Genomic DNA, 24,670 nt, shown 5'->3' with positions numbered 1-24,670 from the left:
TACACTATATATTGTTTGTCAAAGTTTTGTAGGATATAATGATATATGATGATAATATATATTTGATGACATTGATTTAAGTTATGATATTGTTGACGATGGTAATGATATTGATGGTCACGACTACGACGATTTTGGCGTGCATCAAGGTGCTAATAAAAGCAGGATACACATAATATGATGAGGTTATTCTTCTTAAGCTGAGGCTACACTATCAAACTAGTTTGACAAAAAAAGTGTGATGTGCATAAATATGGTAGTGATCCCCAAATATGGTAGTGATATGACATCATCATGTCCATATATGGGCACATCACATTTTTTTTGTCACATAAAATTTGATAGTGTGGACAGAGCTTTAAACACAACAAAGATAAATAATGAATTACAACAAAGTTTACTTTTGTACAAAATGTCTTATTTTTAAAGATAACAATAAACACATGCTATATTTTTAACAACCTTAAACAAAGGTTAACTCTCAAAAAACTAATGCTATATAACGTTGCTGGTGGCTTACGATTTTGCAACACAAAATCCAGACCGTTCTAAAAACAGTTTTTATAAAAAGCTTGTCACAAACACTTTACTTCTATCCATTTCAATAAAAACACAGTTTACAGAAAATGGGAAACGTCCAGATGCACTTGCAATGTGAAATCATTTCATTGAAGTATATTCACTCCAATTTAGTTTTATTTTTTATTACAATACATTTGAGACATTTTACATTTTGTTGACAAATTGTAAAATGTCCTAAATGATGTTGCGCCCTGCAAAATGTAAGTTTCAGCCCTTCACTGCCCTTCCCCACTCCCCAAAAAACATATTTTCCCCATTCCATACGTTGCTGTTGGTTTTGATAAAATAAAATATATGTATTCTATGAGTCACCCAATTAAAATTCTTTGTCTAAAGTACATGTATTATCTACTCTAACTCTTCATAATGGAATTATGATATATTAGTCTATATCACCAGGAAATTAACTAAAACAAAAATTTAAAGTGTTTATACATAATTGCAGCTTTTATAAAAAAAACTAAATTTAAGTTCATTCAACGCCAAGCTTGAACTAACACAATATTATTATGATACAGAATAAAATGATAAACCCTGAATTTAATAATTCAAAAAAAAAAAAACACATCTTAACATAAATATTTTCTTCATATAAAATAAACAGATTTTTTTTATTACAGAGAGAATTTCTTTATAAATTATCAAATATAACTTTGATTATTAAAACTTATTAAAATTATTTATATTTTGAAGATTAAAATGGTAAAGAATATAAAGAGTTGTGTAAATAAGAAAAATTTACATAATTATATAAACCACATATAATTATATATAAAAATGGGACAGGATTTTCTTCCTTAATTAAGACCCGATTCACACATGTAACAACTTATTTTTTGCAGGTAAATTACAACATTCTCACTGAGCATGCAAACGAGAGATTGAAATGCATTGTCGCTCAGTTTCATGTGTGTGAACAAATACCTAAACTGTATTTGTTTGTTTACTTTTTGTAAATTTTACATCAATTAGGATGATATTCAACAATAGAAATTAACAAAACATTTTAATTTTGTCATTGAAATATTGAATATAGCGGTTTACTACAATGATCAACTTCAGACACCTGATCGAATACAAAAAAAGGATAGCACAATTAATAGAGTTATACTCTAAACACCAAAATAATGATTTCCGATTGCTTTTAGCTTGTCTAATAGATAACAATTTGTATTTTGGACAAATAATATAAATAAATATAACTATGAAAATGTCCAAATCTCATGTTTTAGGATGCATTTTTAATGATAATGTAAATATATTCTGCAATATAACTGTTTGATTGACATTTAAATTATCATCTTTAAAATAATGTAACAAATATTGTACAGTACTGTTCTGACAGGAGCGGAGATCCAGGGGGCTTGGGTTCCACGCGTTCTGGATTCACCCCCGAGTTATGTAATGTTATAGAATTTTGCCAAATAAAGTTTCAATTTATAGGTTTGCGTGTTAATTTGACCTTCAACCTTTCTTCCCATTCCCATTTTTTTTACTAATATTGTACATAGCTTTTAGTTGTTTTACTTGTTTTAATAAAGTATAAACATGAACAGATTATAATGACTGGCCAACATTTGATAAATACTTCCAACAGGTATTTAGCTAGTGTTTGCAGCACCCTCCATTCCTGTCAGGGGTGAGATCAAATATAGATCTCTATAAATACAATGCTATTATACATCCAGCCCTATTATACACCCCTTATATAAAAGTTATCCTAGACCATGAGAAAATCACACACACATATAAAATATGTACCGTATGTATTTCTACATAATACATTGTTTATACATAAATTTGAGTATGGTATATTAAATATGTACAGAATTGGGAACTGAAAATATAATATGGAGAAAAGACATGGCTTGTTTAGGCTTAGTAATCTGGGTTGTTGGTTAGATTCATTGTCCCCCCTGAAAAATAATTTGAAAAAAAAATCTTTTTTTTTTATATGTCATTTTAATAATCCAAAAACTGGATCGGAAAATTATTTACCTGTACTTTACCATGTAAAGCAAAACTTCTTAAATTGTCTGTCAGACAATGAGTTTTTGGTTAGAATTAACCGTTTATTTTGTCTTTTTATAAGTGAAATAATTTGTTTTCCCTACAGAAGTGAATACACTTATTAAAACTGCAAAATGGCCTATTAAAAGTCTGATTTTATTAATCTTTATTGTTCATGTTTTTGGGAGACAATACAACTTTGTGGATATGCTAACGATCTATAGGATAAAACTTACTTTTGCTACCTTGAGCTAAGTTTATCCTTTTATTTGTTTATCGATCTTTTGGGTATTTATAGAGATAAATATTAACGATGACTGTAAATTTTATATATTGAAGAATGAAGAACTTAATATTATAAAAAAAACATATTAAATATACCATATGATGTGATGTTCTCAACAGGCCTAGGCATAAATATTTAGTCAAATCAATAATCCCATTATTTTATTAAACCGCCATAGTTTTAATATACAATAATACATGGTATATCATTAGATCTACCAATAGAATACAACCTTTTACTCTTATATACATGTATAACTATACAAAAATATGTGAATGTCTGTCTGTCTGTCTGTCCATAATCTCAGCACTGATGTACATTCATATGTGGATAATGATAAATACGACTACTTGCTAAACTTCCGTTACTATTTAACGTATCGGAATACGTCGTCGGCGGATGGAAGTCCTGATAATGATTTACAATTTTATCAAATCCGACCGGGTAACTTTCGTGAGATTGAGGTGGTGTTGGATAATAAGGTTTGTTTAAATTCTGCGGTGCATGCTCAATGGTTTCTTCACGATTGAGCGGATTTAACACCTGTTGCTGACGTACTTGAGGCGGTGGCGTCCTTGACGTTGACCTTCGGCAACCCGAACAGTACGCGATCAACATTCCTATGAATATTATGACGACGACTGATGGAATTGCTATAAATATAATATACTGTACAGTACTACGTAGCGATTCATCTTCACTGTCGATCATGCTAGGTGTTTCTGTCAATGCTGGATTCATATTGCCAGTTCCTGTTAAAAAGTAAACAAATAAGAACGTTGAATCAAAAGTTATAAATAGATATACATTTTTTTAAGATGTGAACTGTTATTATTATTCAAAAGTAGAATCTATTCAACTCAACAAATTGAAGAAAAAATACTCAAGTTAAGTGAGTAAGCCATCACCTTATTATAACCATCATTGTATTAACATTTAAAAGAAATATCTATTAACATCAAGCCTCGATGGCCATGATAGGCAATTTCAAGAATACTTGAGTTAGGCGGGATTTGAACCCATTATCTTAAGATCACTACCATGGTATCATGCCTTTAATATATTCAGGGTACCTTATGACCCATTCAGGTATGCTACGATAATGGGTTAAGAATTAAGAAATTGTACTGCCAGCCTCACAGAATGTAAAATACAAAATTGTAGTTCCAGCCTCATATTTACAGAATGTAAAATTTCTTTTTTTTATGAATTTTTAAGAATATCAATATATGGCCTGATGTGTAGGCTTAATTATAGACAACATCTTATATAAAGTCAAAGATAATCTCCAGGTGGAATACCATCCTGAGATAAGAGCTCATCATCAGTAGTAATAGTCAGTACAGTTTATTTTTTTTGGTTAATTTATACATAATTTTACTTTCTATGGACCAGAGGTTCCGAAATAAAAGATTGAATGAATGAATTGGGCTCTATGGTAATCACATAACATTTTTCGGTTTTGAAATAAAAATGACATCTTACCTGGGAGAACTTTTAAGAAGGCGCTTTTGAAGCTATACCCCATTGTGTTGGCGCCAAGACAAACATACATTCCAGTGTTCTCAACTTTTGCATTTGAGATAGTCAATTTATTCAAGTATGTGCCATCTTTCTGTATGGCAATTTGTCCCGGTGGAAGGACTATAAACTTTTGACCGTCCATATCAATGGTTGTGTTTGAGTTTTTTAATCTGTTGTGTGGTTCAATGCGTTTTAGCCACTGAATGTGGGGTGTTATTTCACTTTGTACTCTGCATTGAAACGACGTTGTTTCACCTTGCCGTACGGTTGTGTTTACAGGCAACTCGTCAATAAGACGTGGAACTTCTATTTCTTTTTTGTCTAAAAGAAATTCAATGTTATAGCGAATATTATAATACAGTAGTAACAATGCTTCTTGTGGTTTTACTTTACCATTTTGGTGTAACTTTCTGCTTGCAGTATTTTATTTGTATTCATTGACACGCAGCCCGTCGTTGTGGACAGACAAACGGGCGTTGTTTGGGGGCAGCAATCGACACGAAAGGGACCCTTAGTAGAGAAGAAAGTTTGGTATGCGTCATCCACACCTGTTTGGGGGGCAGCAATCGACACGAAGGGACCCTTAGCGGATAAGAAAGTTTGGTATGCGTCGTCCACACCTGTGCGCAATTCAGCCCAGTAGGCTGGAAGTCACAGGTTATTCCCCCATTTACATATACATTATAATTTGCCTGTAGAACAATATACCGTATATATTATTAAAATAATGTTGTACTTACCGACTACTTCAACTGTATAGGTGAAGTTAATTTGGCCATTGATGTTATATACTACACACGTGTACATGCCACTGTCCTCCGCCTTTAACTTTGTTAAACTTAAAGTAGATGGTCCTCGCTTATTCACCTTACGTGCATCGTCAGTTGTGAAATTTTTACCATCCTTTCTCCAGTATATATCTGGTCTTGGATGGCCCGTTGCCTTGCAATTTAGATGCACAGTACCTCCTTGTGGCTTCACCCTATGTATTTTTCTCATCTTGGTTAGTTTTATAAATTTTGGTATTGCTGAAAGGAAACAATTTTATTAAATTATGATAAAATCATATTACACATTAACTTAATCACACTTTTTTTGTCAAACTTGTTTGACAGTGTAACCTGGCTACTCAAACGTTTTTGTTAAAGTTTTTAGTAGGGTCAAGTTTTTCTTATCTACCATTAAATAGGTATAGATGAATACGAATACACTTTTAATGTAAATGTACTAGTGGAAATTTTTTCTTTATTACAAAAATATTAAAATTATTTAAAAAAAAACACAACATACTTCCTATTGCATCCACATTTGGATCTAGATCAGATGTATCCGGCTTTGGTTTTGATTCTGAAAAGATAATATAATTAAAATTAAATAAAAGAAACAAACACAGAATTGATTAATATTAATTTAAAACATGATTATTCATATATTATTTATATAAATTATAATATTCAAAGTAAACAACCTTGTCACAAAAAAAAACATACATTGCGATAATTACATTTATCTATCTGCTGCCCTCTATAATTTCATTTTGTTCACATCTACTGAACTTTGTGAACATTGTGAAAGCTAAATTTATAGGCTACCTAAATATTTAGGTAAACTCAGAAGAATGTCTGTAAGATAGACGAATAAGTAACGAATACTTATATTTAGAAATCTTGTTTTTCCGATGCATTCATTTAGGCTTTTTTGTTTTTCTTTAACTTTACTTTTGTGTATTGTATCTGTTCTGAGGGTCCCAAATGATCAGCAATTGCTGGATGGATCACCCTCATTAAATATGGTTCATAAATAAATATATATATCGAAAGAGTTGAATATACTAGGCCTAGAATATCTGTTTTATTTGGTATACACTTAGGAAAATTGCATAATAAAGCAGATGAATCAAATTTGAATGATTTTATTTCACTTTTAAATTTCTAGTCTTTCTTATTTACATAACTATTTCAGCCTTATTACAGTTTTTGTCTTTACTTTGAACAATTCTTAGTGTCATCAATTAAATTCTAGCGCCTGTAAATATTGTTTTTCATCGCGATATAAATTGATGCCACTGCATCATTAATCATCCTCTCCGGCTACATTATGCACAACATTATTTACTAAAATGTTGGGACAAAAGAGCAATTAATTTTGATGATAAATGTTCATTGTAACATATCTTGGTCACAAATGCAGAGATGTATAAGTTTTTGTGTAGCTATTATTATGCACTTGCTTATGCTATACTATTGATTAATTAATTTATTTTTTTCGAAAATGTCGATAAAATTGGAGCAACACAAGTAATATAATTTATTCATTAAAAATATGAAAGGCCTTGACTGACAAGTGACATATATAACATTTATAATGTTCATGTTTTCCACCTGTATGAAGCTAAAAAAAAGAATTTCTCAAGATGACTATATTTTGTGGATTAAAATAAAAATTATTTTGAATTATCTATCCATCATTTTCAAGTATTATATTTACTGTCTTTGGAGAAACCAAATATCTACTATTAGAAACCATGCTTTAAACTAAGTATTATGAGGATTATTACAGTGGGTAGTGTAGACTTGCCCTAAGTCTGTATTTATTGTCTTTTTTTAATGTTAGTCCATCATTCGACGTTTTGAGTTTTGTTTGACAATACAAGCTCAAGTATTATACGTATGAAACGCCATATGTGCCAAAATATTTATAGTGGACTATAGGTAGTGGTGCTGTATTGGCCATCACAAAAGCCTGGGATTGTTACAGGATTTGAACCAGGAATCCTAGGATTGGTAAACAAGCATGTCAACCACCAAGTCATAGTGCCACTAATTCCAAAGTTACTATATTATTATATTTATGTATTAAACTAGAAGACTAAGCCAGGAATTGAACCAAAGACCTTGCAATAATAAGTTAAGCCACAATGCCACTATGCCATGACTACTATTTGCTGTTACCTTTTACTTTGTGATATATGGAAGTTAACGGGGTTTAAACCATGGATTAAGAAATAAGATTTGTCAAGGTTATACGATTAAAATCGAATGAATATACGAAAAGCACATCCTGAGAGATAAAGGATAAAATTGTATAAAAAGAAAACCTTCATTATTTAAGCTTACGAACTTAGTCCATTTTGTATTGTTGTATAGTATAAAAAAAACTTAATGTCCGAGACAGATAAAAGCTAAGGCGTTTGTAGGCTTTAAAATATGTGAATATGAAAGGATTAATGTAAGTACAACTTGAAGGCTTGAAGTATTTAATATTAGCCTGCATTCCTCTAATAAGTTACATGTATTGTACCTAAATAAGCTCATAAGTGCATTTGAAAAGTGTTCATTAAACGCTTTTATTTGTGAAATTAGTTTATTTACTGTTTTATTAAGGTGAATACAATGTACAAGGATATGCTAAAATGAGTTGTAAAGCTCTGTCTACACTATCAAACTAGTATCATATGACAAAAAAAAAGTGTGATGTGCCCAAATATAGACATGATGATGTCATATCACTACCATATTTAAGCATATCACTATCATAATTTGTCAAATAAATAGTGTAAACTTGAGGTTATGTTCACCTAACTGACTAACAAAATCTAGATTTATCATTAAGTTTAATTTTGACAAATAAAACAGGTTTTTTTTCATTTATTAATATTAATCTCATTGGTAATAACAAAACTAGTGATTTGACTAAAATTTAATGAAATATCTTTAATAATTAATTTAATTTTGAAAGTAGATTTAAGTTTGTTTTAAATTCCAAAGTGCGCAATATTCTCACAGAAGATTAGTAAGAAAGTTGATATAAACAGAATGTAATTTAGCATGAACATAGACATAAACAACATCATTCAAAATAAAATGATGAGCAAGGTCTTGTGATAAGACAACACATTCCAAACACAACCACTAGCGTAATTTATCTCCATCTCAGTGAAAAGCATTGATAAAAGAGAACCAGAGGCCAATACGATCTACCTGTATTAAAGATACAGTGTATACTTGTTTAGTTACGTTAGCCTATGCCTCTCACCTGGGGCATAAAAATCTGTTTACACCATCAAACTTTGTGACAAAAAAATGTGATGTGCCCATATATGGACATGACGATGTCATATCACTATCATATTTAAGTATATCACTACCATATTTGGGCACATCACACTTTTTTTGTCAAACTAGTTTGATAGTGTAGACAGAGCTTAAAGCTTCAATGTGGGCTGTTACAATGAAGTTGGTGGAGGACGGGTGTAGCTGCGATAGGAGAACTTATTTGGCATGTTTCACTAAGCTAAAAAAATCTCTCCAAAACAGGCCCTCCACGTTTTGAGGGTTCGGGTGCGAGTCCAATTCGATCACCCTGTGTTTAACTTGTGTTAATAATGTAATATTTGATGCAATACAATGAAAATTAGAATTGATTAAGTCACTAAATCAATCAAATAAATTTACATAAAATCCCTGCCAGACAAGTGTTCTAAAATGGCTGGCAGCTAATTTAAAAATATGAATATAAATTTCATTTAAAGCTAATAACTTTTAATATTCCTTTGTATGAGACAATTAAAATATTTGTTTTAATTGTATTCATAATTTTCAGATTCTCCGACAGAGCACCTTTAATCTATTTTTATCCACCGTAGTCGCTATAACTTCAAATGATGATGAGGCAACCAATCAGAAGATAGATATTTACATTTCAATTACGCTTGATACGACACACTAGTACCCCTTGAGGCTCAGGTAACCATAAACCCATGTTTAAGATGTGCGAACAGATTGAAAAATTAGTTTAGAACTAACAGAATCCGCGCTTTGTTTTACTATAACGTGATGATAAAACCGCAGCTGTTAAACATTAAATTTCATATCTTGGGAAAACTCTTCAATTACATAATGTTAAAGTTATATAAAGTTTTATTAAGAAAACAAATTTAATGAAAAATATAATTGTTTGACAAAATAATATATAATTTTGTTGATTATTATGTAATGTAAAATATAATTCCAATGAAATGACAAATATATTAATTTTTTTAATTGTAAAATAATTATTATCTTTTTTTATCCCTTCAAATATATTTTTATGGACCAATAAATAATGTTTAATCTTTAATATTTCATATGCAAGATATTAAATAAAATATGACAGACCATTCCATTGCCAGGTAGGGATGTTCCAACTAAAAATAAAATTTCAGACAAGCTAAGCACGAAATAGATTGAATAAAATATTATAATTTGAGGAGGTCATCAACCTGTCTGGGATGTTAATGAAAGAACCTGGGCACAACGAAAACCAGTAGCTGGGGGCACTATTGGTATCCAATAGATATCATTCATACACACCGACCGTCTCATCAAATTACGGCAACGATCAGTTTCAAAATGACAGTTTGACAAACAAAATACTAATGCCTCAAGAAAAGATGGATTGATTTTCTTTATTTTCTATGTTGTTTGATAAACATCTGTAAGAAATGGTTTGATATATGAGGCAAAAGTACAACAAATGTGCATATTACTATGCAAAATGTTTTCAGTTTTGATATGTGGAAAGTACAAATGCATTAATAAAGACATTTTATTACAAAAAAAGGGAACAATACAAAGATTGCAGAAAATGTTGAATCTAGTTCACATTATGATGAAAAATAGCACATTATAGCGATTATAGTATATAGAAATGTATAACATAATATGGTATTATTCTCATGTCTATAATAAATCCAAAGGCAAATTACTGAAAATAATGACAATACTGTGGGTATCAGTGGCTGGATCTCAATGGAGATACCAAATAAGCACTGAAAAAATGACAATGCTGTGGGTATCAGTGGCTGGATCTCAATGGAGATACAAAATAAGCACTGAAAAAATGACAATACTGTGGGTATCAGTGGCTGGATCTCAATGGATACAAAAAAAAAGCGAAAAGCTAAAGCAAAACGATGAAGTAAAACAGCCAGAAAAATAAGCAGAGCTTTCGGGCAACACTAGCCCTAATTAGTACAAGTGTTATATCTATAATATAAATAATAAATTATTCATCATTATTCTTGTTTCTTTCTTATTAATCGTTTATTCATAATTATGCATTTTCTGTTATTACTTTAGGTTTATTCAAATGATTCTTACAAAAATGACTAAAATTTAAATAAATTTATGCAATAATTGTTTTTACAGTATTAATTATGGCCAGTCTTTTAATTGTATAAGACTAAACAGACAATGTATATAAATAATGTGGTTCATCAAATGATTAAGTTATTCATAAAAAAAATGAATGTATTTGTATTGCAACATGCTGTAACAAAGATCAGAACAATGTGAACATTTATTGGTATATCCTCTGTAGTGTGCAGGACACATGTGTACCAGCCTTAATTAAGTGTAGCTATCTTTTACACTTCTATTTTCATTTGTCTAAAATGTTTAAATAAATATAAAAAATGTGCGGTTCACCCTTAAGGAGCTTTTCAAAACATTCAAAGGCTTAAGAGGGATTTACAACAGTAATTGAAATCTTCCTGAAGTTCACAGTGCAGCCGACCCATAAGAATTTAATGTATAACATGTTTTTTTAATCTGACTGCTTTAAATATCTTTAAAGTACAAGCAAATAGCTTGATAGGCTATTAGGTTTAATCCTAGGCCATAACCAAGATCCTTTCAAGCACCATACACAAGTAGACTTATATCACTTTCTGTGGCTAAATGCCTGTGTGCGCTGTAATCGGATTTCAAAATCACAACTATTGTATCAGGTATAGATCTAAGAGCATACCCCACGGATCAACGTAAATGTAACATTAAGCCGTATATCTAAAGTAAAGATCTAACCAGACATAGTTTGTGAATTTGTACATGTTTGACGACATGGAAATCCGTGCTTATGCTTGTAACAATTTGGACGGTTGATGGTTCCTAAAGTCATTAAATCCACCTATTGGTTAGTTTAAACTTAAGTAATGCGGCATGCACACTTATGAATGTATTAAATGTGCAAGTATGGGTTTAAACTAGCAGGCGTTTGAGTGTTAATTGCGTGAATATACTCTTAAAGTGCAGTTGTATAATGTAAGTGCTTAAGTGTCGGTGCTCTGAATACTTTAGTACACCTAGATTTTTAAGGGGTATGTTTTAATTGAGTAGGTGCAATGAAATGGTTGATTACAATACATTCTAAATGTTTAAATATTTAATTACCTCATATACCATATATATATATAAACTTCCCAAACGATGTAATACTATACATTTCTAAATAATCTTGGAAATGATCTTTTAATCAACAATACAAATATTCGTCCATATTCAATATAAGGGTATGTTCAAATCCATTGGAGTTATGCTTTCGTATCGCCAGCAATGTTATATTATAATAGCATTGTAACAGCAAAGTGTTCAGATTTGTCGTTGCAAACTAATTGTCACCGATTTGGGTGAGAACATCTGGTATGCAGGAGTAAAATTGTTGATGCATGACTTTCGTATTGTAAGTGGCGTCCACTAATCTTAGGCCTATACCTTGAGCTGTCATAACGAACGAAAGAGTAGTAGTGTCGTACGAGGTGGCTTCCACTAATTTTTTCCTGGTTCAGACCTATGGAGTTGTACGCCGCGTACAATATGAAAGCATAACTCCGTAGGTCTGAATAGGCCCTTAGTAATAATGTGAGCCCATTATGCAATCTTAAGGGTATCTGAAAGTCAATAGTTCAATTTCTAGATGTTCTTGTGGTTTCTGAGGGTATAAGTTGCGGTGCTCCACAAAGGACTGATTATGCTCTTAAATATTGATGGTAAATGGTCCAAAGTATGTTCTTAACTTTTATGCTTTGTGTTCGATACACATATTGTACAGTACTTAAATTTTAAAATGTATTAAATATTTTTATTACTATCCAAAAAGTTATCAATTGGCTTTTCCACAATAATTTTGAAAAAAAAAACCACCATAACTACTGATCAGTAAAAGGGGATTAGTTTTAAAGTCAAATATTCCATGAATTATTTTATAAAAAAATAAAATGAATATCACTGTTGTCTGTAATAAAATAGCAATTATCAAGTATATTAATTAATAATCTTTATTAAACAATTTAGAGTTGAAAATTAAGCAAAATTTGATTTTAAAGAGAAAAAAAAGATAATTTAATGATGTAATCGCAATAATTATATTATAATGTCGATAGATGTTGTATAAAATATTGAAAATGTTATATCTTACTTTTCTTCAACTGGTTCTATTAATGGCCAAATCATTTCCCTAGTGTGGCATTTCACGTAAAACGAAGGCTTTGCACTCTCAAGAACAGCAATAACAACTTTCCATCTTTACAAAATTCATCTTAAAATTGTGTTTGTATTTGGCTAATGTTAGATTTTGTTTTAAGTGCTGTGTCGGTTTAGAACAATTTATAACTTAGCTAAGATGTAATTTTTTTCAATTCAAGTATAATTCAATTTTCAATCTACTGTTAAATACACCTTCCCTACAATTTGTGACGTTTTGTAAAAATAATACATATATATTACTTTATTTTTGCCAGACTCCGTCCGTTGATACAAATTGGGGAAAACCCGGTATTTTCGCTGAAAAGTTAGGAGTCTTCCATTTGTTTTGGCCTCACGATCGATCGAAAAGTGGGTGAATTACAGAAGAAAAACAGAAATATCAATCCGCGCGCAATGCATTTCGGGATTTCAATCCGCGCGCAATGCATTTCGGGATTTATAGCTTTATGCTTTCAATAGTAGGCCTATCACATTCAATATTTTGTTACAAGACTTTAAGGAACCAAAAAAAGTTGGCTCTTTACGAATGAGATCATAATGAACGTCGTCGTAACATGTTTCACTTTGTTTGAGTTGTTCAAAATCACAGTGAAAACAACAAACTCTTTTGTGTTTGTGAATTACTGTCCTTGTACACGTTTTCAAGCCACAATCACAAACACGTTCACTTGATTTCCATAGAAGAATATTTAAACCGACGAATTGACTTTAACAAAATGTCTAAAGATGTAATTAATCATGGTGAAGTAACCCTATGCATCTGTTTTATTCACCCTTCTTGCAAGACTACACTAGATAAAAACCCAATACATAATAAGTTCCGGTTGAGTGAGTTACTGTTTTTGTCGCCATACGGTTCATTTGATTGGCTTCAATTCTTCAGAAACTAGATGTGGTGCCAGTATTTCTAGAGTTTATCCTTTGTCGGAACCGATTTAGAAGTGGTGCAATTTGAGATTTTGATAGTGCGGCAGACATTGAAATTATAGACATTTTGGTCTAAATTTGTAAGATAAATGCCTGAAGATAAACACTATTCTACTCTCTATTTTTACAATTTTATAGTTTATTTTCAGAGTTTAACTTGCATCACTAAATGCATCAAGCTTCTTTACTGAATCAACTTCTTCTCAATCGCAAAAGCTATGTTCAAACATGTACCGTAGTTAAGTAGACTTAAGACGATCCGAATCATATCCGAGTTACAAGCAACATGCTTGTGTGATCAGTACGGTAACTCTCTTATACCTCCTCCTCGGTGTTGTTAAACTCTGACGAACCTCAGAGGCACTGTATGCGATGACTGTATTTTAACTCCGTAATATAAAAGAGCTTGTAAACATACGCTATACTGTCTCTAATTTATCATACTTTATCAAAACAAAATAATTAATTGTCTAGACACAAACGATAATCAAAAAATATAGTAAATTGTTAATCTTTTTAATAATCTAGCAATAATAAATCTAATGGTCTGTCTCTTCATACCCAAGCAAGTTATCGGATTCAAAATAATTCTCGAAGTCTATCTCTTTATTTAAAACTTTATAATATTATTCTGGTTATTACATTTTGTAGGCCTGTACAGAAGGTTTTTTTTTAAATTTTAATATATATGTTTTAAATTGTTATTATCGTTGTACTTTTTGTAAAAGTGTGTTATGTAAATAAATAAATAAATATATAAAATAACCCCTTCCCTTTTCTCCTAAGGAGACACTTTGTTTGGTCCCCAAAGTGTACACTCAATACTCCAAATACCTTATTCATCAAGGATCTGAATATTATATATATATCACGATCAAATATTTAAAACCTTAATGACACGATTATTATTATATTTCTTAGAAATATATTTTTTCTTTTGAGGAATCTCTTTCAATCAAATATTGTACAAGTATTAATATATATAATGATTTACAACTTTACAACTAACAAATCCTTCAAACATAATCAAATTGCTGTGAATTTACAACCAGACATAACCAAGAATTTAATATACTGTAGCATTAAACAAAACTGTCATGTTCCTTCAAAACTTCAAAAAAATTGACTTGCCATCCTAAATATACCTCGAGTCGTCAACTTCAATTTGCTGCTACACATGTTCAAATGTACACAAGTGTGAACAGCAAGCCACCAGGGACGTGTTGCACCATTTATTAAGGTCGCGGGTCACATTCTTTGTCGGTGTGCCAATTGCGAGCTATGCTTTGTCATGCTCATAGCAATAACTGTTGAATGATGTCTTACTTTTCAGGGTGTCTTGACGTTTCCCTTTTAGATTCCCTAAGGTAAACATCCTTTGACTGTAGCACTACTTTGTTGATGAATGTTTATAGTGTACAAAACAAATGACAGATATACGTAAGCTTGGTATAAATAATTCTCAGAATGAATCTTATTATGAAAATTGAAAAATAATTATTGTTCAAAAGTCAGTTTGAATTATTTAAAGTTATTATAAAGTTAACGTATAATGATGCTTAGAAATCAAATGAAATATTATTGTACGATTGTTGAAATAAACTGTAATTAGAATCTAAAGCTCTGTCTACACTATCAAACTAGTTTGACAAAAAAGTGTGATGTGCCTAAATATGGTATTGATATGCCCAATTATGTCCATATATAGGCACATCACATTTTTTGTCACATAAATGTTGATAGTGTAGTGCATGTTTGATGTAAGGAAAAAAATATTTTCCCTGGTTGATTTAAAGCAATACTGTGATAGTTATGTATTTGAAATTATTTATAAATCTCAACAAAATAATAATACAAATTTTATTTTATAGCAAATTTTTAAAAACTTCCATATATGATCTTCTTGTGTCAGGCTTCCCAATTAATTTTATTGCCTGATAAAATCCACTACATTGAAATATAGCAATTGAATTGCAAAATGTTTTTTTCAAAAAAATCTATTACATCTCAGAATAATGTACTGTAGCGAGTGGCTTTAAGAAAGTTCTTTCAAATAAAATAGTTTTCATTTTCTGCTAAAACTATGAAATAAAAAATAAGATTTCTATATAAAATAGATGTCAAATCATTTTTTTTAAAAGAAACACTCTTAATGTTTTTGCTAAAACATGTAAATATCAAACTTTAATTGAAAAAAACACTCTTAATGTTTTTGCTAAAACATGAAATATCGAACTTTAATTACATTTATACAAGGAAAAATTAAAATTAAAGTTCTACTTTAACTATATAGATTAAAAGAAATTTGTTTTAGTACATCACATAAAGATGTAGGTCGTCTTCAACTGAACTTTTGAAATGAACTTAATACTGAATCAGTAACAAAAAAAGTCTAAATAACACTCCTTTTTCCTATTAACAGACCAATTAGTAAAATACATTTATGTCTTACAGAAATGTTGCTTCAAGCTAATATACAGCCAGTAAGTCTATAAATTACAAAAAAAAAGATTTTAAAATATTAAACAAAGTGAACTCTAATAACAATCTGGTTGTCTTTTTGCTTTTCATTTCTCAAACTTTTAAACGACCAATTTTAGTTCTAATTAAATTTTTATTTCTTTTGATTTGACAACAGAAGGCAGAATACATCTTTGATGACCACGGTTACTTTTACTACTTCGTAAAATATCAATCATTTTCAATATTTATCTGCCGAACCTCTGATGATGTTTTATTATAGAATGGATTTGAACATTGAAAATGTAAATTCATATTCTTGGTAAATTATTGCCGGAGACAGAGAAACAACATCTCATTTTAATTACATACCCCATGAGAGGTAAATCGAAAACAAAGAAGACAATCCCCTTGGCCATACATTTGTTACAAATTGGCAGTTTTACGTTAGAAATCAAAAGAACCGAGCCAGGCTGCAAGTACTCGGCTATTATAGTAAGGTCACGTTCGAATATGACAGTCGTAACGTCAACGAGTCTTTTAATACATTGTTATCTTGAATAATAAAATATTAGCGATTCATGTCGAAGTCATCAGCGTATAAAGAACATCCACCTATATAATAAACTATGTTTTTTTTTTATTTTTGCATCATGGAACTGGGGCAGCAGCGTTAGCATTGTCTTTGTTCTGTGTGAATCGGTTTGATATTAGCCAAGTTAATTTGTCTTACTCCAGATAGCACATAGTTTAAGTGAAAAACAATGATTACACATGATTAGTATGTTGTATAGTTTCACAAGATGGTTAACTTACTTTGCCAATGGATCTAGTTATGATTACTATCATTATCAAGAAGGAGCTTAGGGGAATACTTATTCTAGATTCGTAAAACTGTACTTTCATTTGTGGAAACATATTAACCCAAAACTACTCAAATTCTATTGGTTTTCTATTTTTAGTTTGCTAATCTATTTATTGTGTGTACATCTTCCAATATCGATTTGCTAAGCAACCATTTTTTTTGTTGGTAAAATCATATCAAAATTATACATTCTTTCTAATATGATGCCTTATATCATAGTACAGTTCTATTTTTGGGTTCTATTCTACTTTTCTTGCGTTGACCCAAATTACCGTACTTATTTTTTCCTGGAACCACAAATTGCCTCTTTTTTAAAATTTCAATTAAACACACAAAGGAGTATATAATTGTCAATAAGTAATCTATAATGTTAACACGTAATAAAATAAACAACATTTAATTGAATTAAGAAATTAGCGGGGAGAGATTACATAAAATCAAACCATATGACTTATTGATTTGTTGGCGTTGATATTGTGAGATATTCTGTGAAAATCAATGCGTATTAAACATGAATCTAGATTAAATATTTGAAAAGTATGATTATATTTCAAATACTGTGTATAGTGTGAACCCAGGTGATAATAATCAATTTAGAGCTCTGTCTACACTATCAAACTGTGACAACAAAATGTGATATGCCCATATATGGGTGATGATGTTGTATATCATCACCACCATATTTGGGCATTTAACTATCATATTTGGGTACATCACACTTTTTTTGACAAATTACAGTAGTTTGATGGTGTAAACAAAGCTTTAAGGTTGTACTAGATAGGAAATAACATTTAATGCTGATACATGCCTGCTTTCAGAAATAATACAACTAATCATTTATTTGCAATTTTTAAAAACAGTGGCACATATAAGTATAAAGAAAATGCGTCCAGTGACGAGTGATTTTACTAAAGATCTGAGAGCTCAACTTAAGTGAACAATAATAAACAAGAAAACTAGAATTAAAGTATAAATATAGACTGTTTATACTAAGAATTTCTAATCTATTTATTAATGTGGGAGGAAAAGTTATTTTGTTTTTATTAACTACCACTCATGATGTATTGCAAGGTTGATGTGGGTCTATTGAGTTCTAGGAAAAAAAGAAAAGGTTCTACATGATTAATAGGCTAACTCAAAGAGGCCTTTTTATCAGCTATAGATTATTAACTATCACTTAATTATAACTTAGCTTCGAAGAATTATTCTAAACAATTTTCAATCATAATTGACACAATCCGAAATTGACATAGTTCCAATAATAACAACACATCAATAATATTGTATTTATTTATACAATGTTAGTTCAAAATTAGACTAAGTATTTTAACAAGGTAAAATAAAATATACTGATGATTGAAGGAGGAAATGAAATATGGCACAACACTTGGTGGTATTAGTCCTGCTGAGGCCAACAAAGTATAAAGATAAAGTTATGTTTATTCAAGAAAAGAAAGCAGAGACCTTCACAATATTTTGATTGACAGCTGCCAATCATTTCAGTTTGATTACTGTACATCAGACCAAATCTGTTGGGAACTCTGTCCTGCAATATAAGTCCTGTTTCTATATTCATTTAAAGGTAGAGTTATGACCCAATACACTCCTTATATCCTTCCTTTATGGGAATTAAAGCGACTTAAGGGGTACTCATTGTGAAATAAAAATACATCGTTCACAACAGAAGGGAGCCTGAGCAGGCCATTGTATCCTTCCGGCTAGCCAGGCTTGCAGACGTTATTTCATTTTCAACATTATTGATAAAACAGAACAAAAAATCTATTATTATTAAGATATATACCATTTTAGCATCAATTTGCATAGGGGCTTTATTGAATAAGATTTTGTAAGCCTACATATGTAATGTTATGACCTTTAACCTAAATTCATAATCGTACTCAAAAAATGGAATGAATTACCTATATTAGGCCTACCTATATTAAAGTTAAAATGGCTTTCTTGACAAAAATAGCTTATTCATTAATATATCATTGATGTAAACCTATATATTTTCAAACAATACCTGAGCTACAATCATAAAAGATTATACATTTACATACATACAAACACTATATAAAACATGTGCTCAGACATTTACGATTACACCACCAATAAGACCTTAAGAATGCGCTCAAGAATATACTCATGATAGAATTAGTAAGTTACCAATACCAGTATTTGAGCACAAATAGATTTGTGCATATTTCACTATCTATAACAACCAGAGAATGAAACATAAAATATGCTATACCATTATAATGAGTTTAAGCATAGAGATATTATCTCTATGGTTTAAGCCATGCTTATATACCAAAAGTACTGGTAATATGTTTCCAGAATACATTACTAGCATTGTTCACAGAAGACACCACTTACAAAATGTGCTCATTAAAGTAAATGTTTTGTTTACATTACACAGTTAATACTAGTTTCTAATGTGTTCAAATGTGAATCCGAGTATTGTAACATTGTATGGATTAATCGCAATCTTTCGCGCACAGCCTCCTCCAATTTATAAGCACGCAGCTTGATCAGGTTGCTCGACCAACGCAGCAGAAAATTGATTAGCTTTTAATATACAAAGAGGTTCGCATCACTTTCTTGATTGCTTTTCATTCCAATTAGCCAAATCAAAACGATTAACAGGATATGTTTAGCAAAACCATAGCAACAGTAGAGTGGATATAGATAATGAATTCACTAAGTAGCATTTATATAATTAAATTTTACATTAATATTTATTTACACTATTTTAAACCTGCTGTAGATTGGGAAAGAATCAGATTTATATGCAGTATTATAGCCTATTCCCTAGATAAATAAACCTGTGATATAAAATATTTAATAATTTAATTTTAACAATATCGAATTATGTTATAGGAAAATTACATTTTATTTTTCATATAAGTACAACGCTACAATCACAAAAACCAAAGAGATTGAGAATAGAAGTATTATGCCAAGCTGCAGTGCCATTAAACATTGCGATATCACAAATGTACAATACCAATTTATGTTATTATCAATATCTTTATCATTTAATATGGCTTTAAAGAAGTGCGGTAGTACGAACCCTACCCCTTAAAAATAATATCTACTACTAAATACCACATTCCATCAGTATACTAATCTCAGATTTGTAATACTATAGGAAAACCAGTAATGAGAATGAATTTAATTAAGTCCTCTTAAATCTGATTAGGTTTTGCCTCTAACGAGTTTCACAAATGCTGATAATGTTGCATTTAACAAATTCCAATAAGCTTCAAAATCAATTCTGATCAATTAAACAATTGGAATATTCTTAATATGCTGGATTCGTTATCGACGAGGCATTTAAAGAATCGTTTAGTAGTATACTAAAACGGCGTAACTGCATACACATTTATCACGTTCAATTCAACGAAACTATAAATTTATATTATTTCATCTGATCTTAAAGTTCATTTTTTATCGATGGCAGCATACTGTAGTATCTCACAGTATTAACATTTTCAATACATTTTTCTTTATAGTTGAATTAACTATAACAGAAGGTCGAAATAATTAATTTAATACATTTTTTTTTTGAATTTTTGAAAATTGAATTTGAAAGATTTTGAATTGAATTTTAATGTAATATACCAAAAATAATTGTTTTTATACCTCCCTGTTTATACTATTTTAAAAAACTATAGGGTAAATAACACGAACCAATATACCAACAATAGATGAATACAACATTACGAAAAAAAGAAACAGAAAAGCACCCTCATCGGATAAAGATATTATCCACGCCCTCTAGTGGGAGCCATCAAACATACCATCGTTGTATTATATTTTCCTAAGTCAGGCAATTGTGTTATAGTACACAACTGACATACATAATTAACCATGATTTCTTTTGACATTTATACATTACAACTGACAATAAACCCTTTAGATCAGATAAATAGACAGAAACTAACATTGTGAATAATTTTCAAATATTATACAAAACCTTTATATAAATTCTTTCCCCTTACGAATAATTAATTGGAGTTTCTATAAATATTTATTCATAGATATAACAAATAATCGAAAGTAGATAGAGAGTTTAGTCTCGTGAGCTTCAATAACAAATTTCAGCGTAGTTTGAACCGTTCTGAACATTTGCCACTGTGAATTACTGACATGGGTAATAAGCCCACCGTGGGCTTAATATTGAGGAATTGATGTAAAATTATCTGATTGGTCTATCTCTGTTGCACCTGAATTGAAGTGACATCAATCAATACAAGTCCCTTTGGAAGAATGAAGAACAAATAGTGGGACTGGAGCTTTAAATGTTCACATGTTCACCTTTTGGTATTTCGCAGTTTTTACTTTTGCAATCCATTTAATTGATAAACCATAAGTTAACCTTATGTCCTTTATAGTCATTTAAAATTAATGATGTGACAAACAACTATACTTAGTTACTATAGTGGTATAGTCCAACTTTAAATTACTCAATTTTTCCATTTTTTTGCGATTTAAACAATTTACGCAAGGGAGTTTATATCAAGACAGATGTTTTTGCAGCAAATAAATGCAACATTTTCTCATGAATGCATCTCACCAGTTTCCTGAATGATGAATAAGGAAACTGAATATAGTTATACCATTGATTATACCATTCGGTATTTATAATAGTAGCGTTGTATATTAAGGATAAAATAAATTAATATTCCCTAACAAATTATATCGTGGATTTACTTAGGAAGCCTAAATCTTTGTATAGTTGATGTCTTACCAAAAGTGCAAAGTTTATTTATTCTAATTGTTATATTATTAAAATAAAATTAATATTATTGATATTATTAAAAATTAATTGAATATTTATGGTAAATATTAAAATCATCATTGAAATATCTACACTGAGAACACCTGTTTTTTTTTTCCATGGTTGGAATAAATATGGGAAAAGAATCTCATCAAAATGCATGCAGATGTTATAAGGACTAACTGCGAAATAATTTTCTTTGTTAACAGATACTTGACTTAAATAGACAAATAATGTCAAAGAATGATATTAATTAAATAAATTTGATTGATTGTAATTGAAATATTGCTAGCAACTAAAAGATATTTGTATGGTACTATATTGTATTTCAGGTGACAAAACTAGGCCAGAAACGAGAAAGGGCAAGTAGTTCTCATGGTGAGCACCTCGTTAATAAGACCTACCTTTAGGGTGTATTGATTAAGTTGCTATAATATATGTCAATTATATACTATTCTAATTATGACAGAATTTTCACATAATGTTTTAGCACAAAAGCATATGCAATATGAAAAATCAACATTATCTAAATTAAATTTTGATGTTTATGAAATTAATAAGTGACAGACATGAAAAAATGCATAAACTTTATTTAATTACTGTTTGTAAATGTTGTGGTACGATAAGTAACCACTGATCTTATGTGCGATATTTAAATGGTGTTGGTAGTCCATGAAGTCAACAAATATGGTATTGTGTTTTGCCTTAAAACATGCTTGAACACTTACACTACAGTCACAGGAAGAGAATCTAAAAGTGGTTTATTTTTCAGACTTTAATTATCCTCCAAACGGTTTAAAGTTCACAATCATTGGATACTTAAGTCTGAAGTTGAACGAATTGGCTGCACAATTCCACCTGCTAAATTTATTCAGCTAAGTTTTTCAACAGTTGAGAGTGGAGATGTTATTCTTGTTTAACGCCTTGTTCAGGCTTCTTTCGTTTAAGACTTATTATCCCCCTGAGGCCTAACGAGTCATGAATGACATACTTGCCCATAAATCTTGCCTTAATAAGCTCAATGTTATATGCTGATATTTCTAGCAGATATCGAAACACATGATAAACTGGGAATGTTACACCTTATGCCCGATATTAGGAAGTGACAAATTAGCATTAAAGACCCATAATTGTGACAAGTAAAGAAATAAATACCGACGAAAACAAATCAGTAGCCAAGGGGACCGATGATAGATGCGTGGGGTTCTTTACAATAGTTTAGATCGTGACCTTCTGCACAAATCTCAATAGTCTAAGGTGTCAATTCAAACTATTCTTACGTAAACGTTATTATTAATGCCAGGCAATTAAATATTTTATTAACATTAATGTTACAATGTTGTTTTTTTAGAAACCTATAAATTAAAACACATTATTAATTACAAACCAGTTTTGCTGACATATTCACCAATAATCGTTACATGTATATCTGCAAGCAGGTGGTGTTAATATATACGAATTATACGCGTAATTGAAAAAAATCCTTTTGTACACTTTAGGGCTTTATTTTCATTATGATTTTATTAAGACAAAGTTTTCCTCTTTATTTTAAACATGGATACTCTATAGACATAAAAGATTTTTATTCAGATTAAATATTTTCTTTTCACTTTAAGTAAACGATTTTATAGTTAAGACTTAAAAGATCGGTGTAGAAAATAATTCATATAAAAGAGCAATTGAGAGAGACCGAAGTATAGTCAGGTCGTAGATGTCACAACGGAAAGGTCACATCATGACACAAACAAAATTAATCATTGTAGTTTGCCCGAAGACATTGAAGTGATACTAAATTTGTACTGTTAATTTTTTCAAACGAATATCGATACTGGCAAATAATGTAATTGAATTGTAGGAACAGTTACTATTGTACATGCATTTTAAAGTAACAAGAAAAAAAGTATATACTGTATAAAGTTAATTAATAAATATATTTTATTTATTTGTTTAAGCATAAAACCTTTGTCTTTTCATATTATTTGTTATTTCATAGTATATATACTGTATGTATTCTAGTTAAGGTTTTTGTTTGTGAACTTTTTTATACACGGCCTTGCAGTAAAACAACTCCTAGTTGAGCGAAGTTTTCGTGTTTAAATAAAGCATTTTATTATTATATTCTTTAAAAAAGGAGTACTTACCAGTAACAGTTAATGTATACTTGATGTTAACACTACCAAATCCATTCGTTGCTTGGCAGACAAACTCGCCAGCATCTTCCAACTGAATATCTTTTATTTTAAGTCTATCTTTGTTAATTTTATAGCGATCTCGATCTTTACGTATTCGCTCATCGCCTTTTTTCCAGATTATGAGCGGAGGTGGCGATCCGATAGCGGGACATTCTAATTTGATTGTCCGACCCACTCTTGTTTTTTGATCAGGATTCACTTGTCCATTCACTTGTGGTGGCCCTGTAAGTAAAGTAATAATAATTAAATTATATAATATTCATTTATAATATTATATTGGTAATAATTGTAAGATAGGAAATCAAGAAATTAATCTCTTGCTTCATATTGAATGTAAAATCATCAATATCATATTTTTCGTATATTGAATTTTTGTGTCAAAAGTAGGAGTAGTTGATTTTACCATATCTACTTAATTATTCATGCAGTTTCAACCTAGTGTATTTTTCTGTATAATCAATGAGTTATATTTATAGTTTATGTAAGACTGATCTACTGTAGTACAGTATGTATTATGTATTCTAAAAAAATGATACAATTATCAGATGTTAAATTTAGAATACTCCATAGCTTTTAAATATTAATATGCCGCACAAATTTTACTTTATACAGTAAATTATTTAAATATAATTTCTTATTTTATAAAAATTCTAAATAATTAATGTTTATTTCACTTTTTCTGGTTTACTCAATTACACATTATGAAATTTGCGTTAAGATATTAAAACTTATTTTAAC

General features: G+C 30.1%; 1 protein-coding gene across 2 annotated transcripts in view; it reads right to left on the bottom strand.

The window, feature by feature from the left end:
• Window positions 1-396: 396 nt before the first annotated feature.
• Window positions 397-24,670, bottom strand: part of LOC140046272 (fibroblast growth factor receptor-like 1) — a 55,044-nt gene continuing 30,770 nt past the window's right edge. For both annotated transcript variants that reach the window (XM_072090851.1, XM_072090850.1), the window contains exons 3-7: window positions 23,882-24,154; window positions 5,693-5,749; window positions 5,143-5,430; window positions 4,364-4,723; window positions 397-3,630 (exon numbers count right to left, since the gene is read on the bottom strand). In XM_072090851.1, the coding sequence (XP_071946952.1) occupies window positions 3,182-3,630; window positions 4,364-4,723; window positions 5,143-5,430; window positions 5,693-5,749; window positions 23,882-24,154 (1,427 nt within the window). In that variant the 3' untranslated portion in view covers window positions 397-3,181. The remainder of the gene's footprint in view (window positions 3,631-4,363; window positions 4,724-5,142; window positions 5,431-5,692; window positions 5,750-23,881; window positions 24,155-24,670) is intronic.

The sequence above is a fragment of the Antedon mediterranea genome, chromosome 4, assembly GCF_964355755.1.
Source record: "Antedon mediterranea chromosome 4, ecAntMedi1.1, whole genome shotgun sequence".
Taxonomy (NCBI): domain Eukaryota; kingdom Metazoa; phylum Echinodermata; class Crinoidea; order Comatulida; family Antedonidae; genus Antedon; species Antedon mediterranea.
This window is presented reverse-complemented; position numbering and strand designations above follow the sequence as displayed.